The following is a 9,979-nucleotide window of genomic DNA, read 5'->3' as shown; positions in this document are numbered from 1 at the left end:
TCTGCTCAGAGGGCCTCAGATGACGACTGAAGAAGGCAAGGGGGCGCCAACACCCATCTACTAGTTGTTTCAGCACCCCTCCTACAGCTGTGGTAGATGCGTTGACTGTAAGTGCTGTAGGAACATTGGCCCGGGAATGTACTAACACTGCTGCCTTAGCAAGTGCTTCCTAGGCATTGTTGAATGCAGCCGATGAGGCCTCATCCCAAACAAGTACCTTAGGCTTGCCGGCCAGGGCCTTGTATAGTGGCTGCATGATCTTAGCTGCTTCTGGCACGAAGCGATGATAGAAGTTGACCATTCCAACAAACTCCTGGAGTCCTTTCACTGTAGTGGGCTTGACAGTTGCGTATATCGTCAACCTTATCTGGAAGTGGAGTCGTACCATGTTGGGTGATGTGGTGACCAAGGAAGTTGATGGAAGTAAGGCCAAACTGACACTTAGCAAGGTTGATGGCCAGGCAGTGCTCACTGAGTCTTTCACACAGCTGCCTGATGTGTGCATAATGTTCGTGGCGTGAGCGGCTAGCAATGAGGATGTCATCAAGGTAGATGAATACAAAATCCAGCCTGCATCCCACTATGTCCATGAGTCGTTGAAAAGCCTGAGCAGCATTCTTGAGGCCAGAAGGGACACGTAGATATTCAAAAAGACCAAATGGGGTTATGATGGCTGTTTTTGGAATGTCATCAGGATGGACTGGAATTTGATGGTAGCCACGTACCAAGTCAATTTTGGGGAATATCTTGGTACCAACAAGACGAGCTGAGAAGTCCTGGATGTGAGGAATAGGATATCGGTCAGGTGTCGTGACTGCATTAAGACGGCGGTAGTCCCCACAAGACCTCCAGCCCCGGGATGCCTTGGGGACCATATGAAGTGGTAATGCCCATGGGCTGTTTGAGCGGTGCACTATGCCCATCTCTTCCATTTTCTGAAACTCCTCCTTGGCAAGCTGGAGCTTGTTGGGTGGCAGCCTGCGCGCTCGTGCATGAACGGGTGGTCCAGTGGTGTGGATTTGATGCCATACTCCATGCTTAGGGCTAGCTGCCGAAAACTGTGGGGTCGTAATGTCCTGGAACTCCATCAGGATCTTGGCATATTCGTTGTCAGATAAAGTTTTAGAGCTGAGGCAGGGTGCAGGTAATCCAGTGTTACATAAGGAGATAGATCTATATGTCTCTGAATGAACTAGAAGTTTCCTTTTCATGTCGACCAGCAGGGAGTGTGCTCGGCGGAAATCTGCCCCTAGCAGCGGTTGAGAGACATCGGCAACAGTAAAGGTCCACTTGAAATGATGGGAGTTAAAGTTTAGTGGAATGGTCCTATGTCCACACGTTCTGATGTTGCTGCCATTAGCAGCAGTGAGGGTAGGACCTTTCACTTCAGACCGAGTATCAACACCTGAGGGAGGTAAAACACTAACCTCAGCCCCTGTGTCGACGAGATAACGTCGCCCTGAATGTCGATTCCAGACATAGAGGAGGTTATGTTTCTGGCCAGCCATAGCTGAGGCTACAGCTGGCCGGCTAAGTCGTTTCCCGGATGTGCACAAGGTGGTCGGCATCGACGAGCCTCTGAACCCCACTTCCGGTGATAGTAACACCACTTATACTTGCTGTTGTTTTTCTGGGATGGTGTCGCTGGTGTGGAAGTTGGAGTCGTCTGTACGGTTCGCCGGTTTACCACCGTCACCTTGTCAACAGTGGCCCCACTCTGTTGTTTGGCTACCCACAGCTTATCCGCTCGGGCTGCTAGCTGTCGTGGATTGGAAAAATCCTCATCTGCAAGCAGTAAGCAAATATCCTCAGGCATCTGCTCAAAGAAGATTTGTTCAAAAATGAGGAAGGTTGTGTGTCCATCCATCAAGGCAAGCATTTCGTCCATAAATGCAGATGGCTTGCGGTCACCTAGGCCATTCATGTGCAAGAGTTTTGCCGCCCTGTCATGGTGACTGAGGCCGAAAGTGTTCAGTAGTAGTGTCTTGAGCCTTCCATACTTGTAGTCTTTCGGTGGGTGGTGGAGAAAATCGATGATCCGCCCAGCAGTGTCTTGGTCCAGAGCACTGACTACGTAGGAATATTTGGTGGTATCAGTTGTTATTTGGCGAATGTGAAATTGGGCCTCGGCTTGCTCAAACCATACCTGGGGTTGGGACGTCCAGAAGGTGGGTAGTTTGAGTGAAATGGCATTTTGCTGGTCAAAGCTATCTCCTCCACGCATGGTGAAATCCAAATAGGCAGTTTGGATCGACGGGGTCACCAATGTAGCAGAAGGCTGGGTGTTCGAGTCACTCCGGGGTCACCAATGTAGCAGCTTAGGCGATTAGAAATGCTGGGCAGCAGAAATATAATTTATTCTTAAGTTACAAACAAGTGATACAGATACAGAGTCACGAGTGTGTTATTGTGCCGACTGTGTGTGGCTGACTGACTCCCAGGTGGCTACATCCTGCCAGCTAACCAGTCGTTTAAGTGGTTGGGTGAAGCACTGAAGCACCACACTACAGCCTGACGACGGTTCGTAACCTGTGTGGTTCAACCCGCCACAATATATATATATATATATATATATATATATATATATATATATATATATATATATATATATATATATATATATATCCATCATCCATTCCTAAGTTGCCCCATGAGAAGCGTAGGAGCCTGGGGCTAGGCAAGTTGGTCTTGACATTTAAGATGAGAGTGACCAGCCTCACTCATCCCTGAGTGGCATTACGTGAGCAATAAAACCCAACCATCCCTTGGATATACACCTTCACCAGCTCAATCCGACTGGAGCACAATAATTACCCACTAAACCACCAGGCGCCAAGAATTTGGTCATATGGTTACCACCCAGCATAGTAAATGGTTTCCTGGTGTACAGGAAACCATTTGGCTTGTCACTCAGTGTAGAGTTACCCATAGGCAGAAGGAAGAGGATCGAATGAAGGAATGAAAGACAGAAGAGGGAGTGTAAAGTCACCCATAGGCAGAAGGACGAGGAAAGAATGAAGGAAAGAAAGATAGAAGAAGATGGGAGGAAAGAAGGATGGAGGAGAGGACAGGGCAGACATCCGAGAAGCAGCACTACATTGAGTGAATGGATGTGATATATATATATATATATATATATATATATATATATATATATATATATATATATAACGAACCCTGACGCTATATGCTGGAAGGGGCCTCTTAGCAGAGGTGGGGAGGGAGAAGGAAAGGGTGGCAAACCGCTGGATAGAGTTAGGTTAGGCAGCCCCAAAAAGGGAAGACTCAGGGTCACCTGAAGGTCCTCTCTGCGACGCTCACTAATGAGTGGGAGAGATTGCCTTCAGGCTAGGAGCACCCATGGGTTAGGCAGGCGGCCAGAATCACACCCACCCACTGACTCCAAGATGGCTAGGATAAAATTTAAACACGATCTCCCTAACAGCAGAGAAACCAAACTCAAACTTTTAGAAATCGCTGCTCCCACACTGGCTAAGATCACAGCCATACACCCTTGCAATGATGGGTTAATAATCACAACATCTGAAGACAAGGATATAGACCTCCTGCTACGACATGAAACGAGCACCCATTGGAGAAACTCAGGATTTACCCCTCTCATACCAACAGAACTGAGATGCAAGAGGACCATAATCTGCCACCGTCTAGATGACTTCATCTTCGAAAACGAAGATGATATAAAAGAAGAACTCCAAATGCTGCAGGACTGGGCAAAAATAGCCAAAATCACAAAATTTCCAAACAAAAACAACAAGAAAATAAACACACTGAAGATGGAATTTGAGGATGTAAAAATGGCTGAAAACGCAGAAGAAGGTATCCTACTCTTCTCTATGTCTGTAGGAAGGAACCAGATCACTAGAGAGACCTATACCCCAATCATCATCTGCTTCAAGTGCTACCAGGTAGAGGACCACACAACCAAAGACTGCCCCAAGCCCAACGACTACAAGGCATGCTCAGAATGTGGATCACACGACCACACCTGGAGGCAATGCACAGCAAGAAAAAAAAAATGCCTCGACTGTGGCGACAATCACCGCACTCTTGCAATGAGATGGAAGATTAGGAAAGATGCAATAAAAGGAAAGGAAGAAGAAATCAAGAAGACAAACAAAACCAAGCAAAACAAAGTTTATGCTGACATTGCAAAGACAGCAGCTACACAAGCCACCAGCAACATCTCTGCCAACCCACTCTTTAGTAACAACCACACTTTAGCTAAATACATGATGTGCCTGTTCAATGCTCATCTGCAGAACGCCGTAGCACCTGGCACATTTAACCAAAAACTAAACTTATACCTTACAGCTAACAACCTGCCTACTATGAACTTCCCAGACGAACAGCCATCTGCAGCAATCATCAAAACTATTATGCCAGTCAGTGAAATTATGCGGGAAGCTGCCACCCAACAACCAGACAACGAGTAGCTAAATACCTCTACCGAATCTGAGGAATCAGACTCATCATCCAATGCAGATGATGGCTCAGACACAGAAATCCCGGAAACAATCACAGGCGAAGCTGTTGCAGAACACCAGCAAGAACACATCCCACCAATCTCAGAGCCACTTACACGACACACCAGATCCACAAATCCCACCCACCAACCAGAAAAGCGTCACGACCAGCAGCACTCAGACTCTAGGCAACTGGCCAATGCCATCAAGGAAAAAGCCAGGGAAGTGCTCAACCCCCCCCACAGCAACAAATTTAGCTGCCAAAAGCAAACACTACTCTTAGTCCCGAACAAAATGGCCCAAACATTAAAAATAATACAACATAACGTCCTCAACTGGAGGGGAAGGAGACACACGCTAAACAACATTTACACAGACATAGACCCCCACATAATCCTTCTCAACAGCTATGGGGTTAAATCTGATGAACAGTTAAAAATTCCAGGGTACAGAGTTTACAAATCAAACAGACACGAAAGAATCACGGATGGGACAGCAACTGCAGTCAAGCACAACATACAACACAGAATACTTGACGACTTCCTCACCAACACACTTGCAGTAGAAATACAAACTCAAACAGGAATCATCTTACTTGCCACAGATTACATCCCACCTAGCAGACCTTTCATACCCACGCCAGACTATATCACACTCTTTAGAAGAAACACACCAGTCTATCTATTTGGGGATCTAAACGCACACCACAGAACATTTGGATACAGAGACACAAATGTAGTAGGATCACAGTTACACCAACTAATTCTTGACAGAACAATACAATACATAGGACCACACTTCCCCACATTCCTCTCAGCCAACTCTGCCACAACACCAGACATAATATTATCTACCTATAACACCTACCACAACATACATATCAAACAAGGACCCCTAACAACAAGCGATCATATTCCCATAATCGCAGACATCTCAACCTATCCACTCTATTCGCCTTGCAGGCCAAGACCAAACTTCACTGCTGCTGACTGGGAAAATTTTCAAAGACACATAGATGCACACCTCTCTGACATAACACACCTACAATACGCCACACCCACTGAGCTGGACAACATAATACACTCGTGGTACACCGTCATCAAGCAAGCCATAACACTACACATCCCAATAACACGAAATAAACCATTAGCAGGATACACACCAAGTCAAGAAACACAAAACATCATAGCACAATTCAATGCACTCGGACAACATGCACAGACAAACGGATGGACCAGACAACACTACACAACATATAAAGCATTGCAGCTCCAACTACACAGGACGTTACAAACAGAACACACAGAGACATGGGCAAACATAATGGAAAACCTCTCACACATGTACAAGGAGCCAGAAATTTTTGGAGGAAAATTAGGTCTCTATCTGGAAATAACAGCAACGAACCCCCTTACATATTCAACTCCCAGAATGAAAAAGTATACTCTAACCCTAGCAAAGAAGCCCTGCTTAAAGACATCTGGAAAAAGATATTTACAGAGGATCAACCTAGGAGTGGCGGCCCCCGGCCCCCGGCAGAGCAGACAGTGATTCAGTACCTCACCGGTCACAAGGGCAGGCCCGCACCAGACAACACAGCAGACCCAACACGTCTAAATCAACCCCCATTCCTCACACGCCCAATCACAAACACAGAAATCACAAACATTATCAATAAAATGAAAAAAGACATGCCCAGGCGAAAGTGGGCTCAAGAAAACAATTAAAAAAAACCTCCCAGATTCAGCCATTCACCTACTAACCCACATACTAAATGCAACACTTTCAGCAGGATAATTCCCTACCAAATTTAAACACTCTACACTGAAATTCATTCCCAAAGCTGACAAAGATCCTCGCCACCCACAAAATCACAGACCAATATCTCTCCTAGAAGTGCCTGGGAAAATCTTAGAGAGAGTAATCAACAACAGATTAAGAATACACACAGAAACAGAAGACATAAACAATCCCTATCAATACGGCTTCCGTATCAGTAGGAGCACAACACAAGCCCTGGCAATCATGAGTGAACAAATTACCATCAACAAAGCAGACGGAGGACAATGCCATGTAGTACTAAGAGACATAACTAAAGCTTTTGACAAGGTCTGGCACCCAGGAATGAAGTACAGAATCTTGCACTTGGGACTCCCTGTCGTACTGGAGAAGATGCTCTGCAATTTCCTAGACGACAGGGGTGCAAGTGTGAGGGTTGGTTCATTCATGGGTGACAGATTAAGTCTCAGCTGTGGAGTCCCTCAGGGCAGTGTCCTATCCCCAACACTCTTTACTTTATACACAAAAGATATTCCTCCTCCAGACAAAGGACTCAACATAAGCTATGCTGATGATATTACACAAATCATCCCCTATAGGGGCAAATCAAAAAATATGATCAGCAGGCAAACCAATGGAGAAATAGAATTAATTAATAACTTCGAAGAAAAATGGAAAATAAGAACTAACACGAACAAATTCACAGTGATAGCATAAGGTTCAAGACAAAACATCCCAATCAACATCAATAACGAACCCATAGAATTCAAAAACTCAGGGAAAATGTTGGGACTGAAAATCACCAAGAATGGATACACTGATAACATCAAAGACAGAAAGGGCAAGGCCAACCACGCCCTATCTAAACTTTTCAGATTTCGGGACTTACCAGTAAGAACAAAAATACACCTGATAAAAGCACTTGTTCTTCCAGTATTAGACTACCCTCCAATTCCTACTCATACACTGAGTAAAACACAAGTACTACAACTTCAGAGAGTACAAAATAAAGCCATAAGATTTGCTACAAACACTAGATATCCTTACACACAAGACTCAAGAGCTACATGAAATGACCAACACAGAACCGATAAACGTACGCCTCCACAAACAAGCCAAGAAAATCTGGCGAAAAATAGAAGACAAAGACAGAGAAACTTTTAATAAACTGCAACAACAACTTGCAGACACTATAAACACTAACAGAAACTTTCCCAGTAGGCTAAGCATTCAACACCTAGTGCCACAACCCATTTACACTTAGCTAGCTAGCCTCCAACACAACACACACACACACCAAAATAATAAATAAATAAATAAATAAGATAAAATAAAATAAATAAATAAATAAAATAATAAAAAAAAATGAAAAGAATAAAAATAAATAAATAAATAAACCAAATAAACTCAAAAATAATAACAATAAATAAATAAATAAACAAACAATTTAAACAAAAATATAAATAGATAAACACATAAATTCATAATCAAACAAAACATAGAGACAATGAACAAAAACACAAAAGACAGCAAGGTGGTCAGCCCACCAACTGTTATTCTCGGACTTTCCTTCTGTTTTTCTCACTATTTCCTTCCTCCTCCCCTCCTCATTTCCCGCCTCTAATATATATATATATATATATATATATATATATATATATATATATATATATATATATATCCATCATCCATTCCTAAGTTGCCCCATGAGAAGCGTAGGAGCCTGGGGCTAGGCAGTTGGTCCTGACATTTAAGATGAGAGTGACCAACCTCACTCATCCCTGAGTGGCATTACGTGAGCAATAAACCCCAACCATCCCTTGGATATAAACCTTCACCAGCTCAATCCGACTGGAGCACAATAATTACCCACTAAACCACCAGGCGCCAAAATTTGGTCATATGGTTACCACCCAGCATAGTAAATGGTTTCCTGGTGTACAGGAAACCATTTGGCTTGTCACTCAGTGTAGAGTTACCCATAGGCAGAAGGAAGAGGATCGAATGAAGGAATGAAAGACAGAAGAGGGAGTGTAAAGTCACCCATAGGCAGAAGGACGAGGAAAGAATGAAGGAAAGAAAGATAGAAGAAGATGGGAGGAAAGAAGGATGGAGGAGAGGACAGGGCAGACATCCGAGAGCAGCACTACATTGAGTGAATGGATGTGATATATATATATATATATATATATATATATATATATATATATATATATATATATATATATATATATATATATATATATATATATATATATATATATATATATATATATATATATATATATATATATAGAACGAACCCTGACGCTATATGCTGGAAGGGGCCTCTTAGCAGAGGTGGGGAGGGAGAAGGAAAGGGTGGCAAACCGCTGGATAGAGTTAGGTTAGGCAGCCCCAAAAAGGGAAGACTCAGGGTCACCTGAAGGTCCTCTCTGCGACGCTCACTAATGAGTGGGAGAGATTGCCTTCAGGCTAGGAGCACCCATGGGTTAGGCAGGCGGCCAGAATCACACCCACCCACTGACTCCAAGATGGCTAGGATAAAATTTAAACACGATCTCCCTAACAGCAGAGAAACCAAACTCAAACTTTTAGAAATCGCTGCTCCCACACTGGCTAAGATCACAGCCATACACCCTTGCAATGATGGGTTAATAATCACAACATCTGAAGACAAGGATATAGACCTCCTGCTACGACATGAAACGAGCACCCATTGGAGAAACTCAGGATTTACCCCTCTCATACCAACAGAACTGAGATGCAAGAGGACCATAATCTGCCACCGTCTAGATGACTTCATCTTCGAAAACGAAGATGATATAAAAGAAGAACTCCAAATGCTGCAGGACTGGGCAAAAATAGCCAAAATCACAAAATTTCCAAACAAAAACAACAAGAAAATAAACACACTGAAGATGGAATTTGAGGATGTAAAAATGGCTGAAAACGCAGAAGAAGGTATCCTACTCTTCTCTATGTCTGTAGGAAGGAACCAGATCACTAGAGAGACCTATACCCCAATCATCATCTGCTTCAAGTGCTACCAGGTAGAGGACCACACAACCAAAGACTGCCCCAAGCCCAACGACTACAAGGCATGCTCAGAATGTGGATCACACGACCACACCTGGAGGCAATGCACAGCAAGAAAAAAAAATGCCTCGACTGTGGCGACAATCACCGCACTCTTGCAATGAGATGGAAGATTAGGAAAGATGCAATAAAAGGAAAGGAAGAAGAAATCAAGAAGACAAACAAAACCAAGCAAAACAAAGTTTATGCTGACATTGCAAAGACAGCAGCTACACAAGCCACCAGCAACATCTCTGCCAACCCACTCTTTAGTAACAACCACACTTTAGCTAAATACATGATGTGCCTGTTCAATGCTCATCTGCAGAACGCCGTAGCACCTGGCACATTTAACCAAAAACTAAACTTATACCTTACAGCTAACAACCTGCCTACTATGAACTTCCCAGACGAACAGCCATCTGCAGCAATCATCAAAACTATTATGCCAGTCAGTGAAATTATGCGGGAAGCTGCCACCCAACAACCAGACAACGAGTAGCTAAATACCTCTACCGAATCTGAGGAATCAGACTCATCATCCAATGCAGATGATGGCTCAGACACAGAAATCCCGGAAACAATCACAGGCGAAGCTGTTGCAGAACACCAGCAAGAACACATCCCACCAATCTCAG

General features: G+C 43.8%; 1 protein-coding gene across 1 annotated transcript; it reads right to left on the bottom strand.

Annotated features, from left to right (window-relative positions):
- Positions 1-1,516: 1,516 nt before the first annotated feature.
- LOC145403773 (uncharacterized) lies at positions 1,517-2,224 on the bottom strand. The gene has a single exon (XM_080275455.1). It carries the CDS (start codon positions 2,222-2,224, stop codon positions 1,517-1,519), a length of 708 nt encoding a protein of 235 aa, XP_080131581.1.
- Between the last annotated feature and the right edge of the window lie 7,755 nt (positions 2,225-9,979).

Source organism: Coenobita brevimanus, chromosome 7, assembly GCF_032717465.1.
Source record: "Coenobita brevimanus isolate Jiangsu-jjx chromosome 7, ASM3271746v2, whole genome shotgun sequence".
In the NCBI taxonomy this organism is placed as follows: domain Eukaryota; kingdom Metazoa; phylum Arthropoda; class Malacostraca; order Decapoda; family Coenobitidae; genus Coenobita; species Coenobita brevimanus.
Note: the sequence above shows the minus strand (reverse complement) of the source record. Positions and strands in the feature narration are given on the sequence as shown.

Bases quoted from the DNA above. Each gene is read 5' to 3' on its own strand.
- LOC145403773 (XM_080275455.1), bottom strand. From the start codon at position 2,224: ATGCGTGGAGGAGATAGCTTTGACCAGCAAAATGCCATTTCACTCAAA.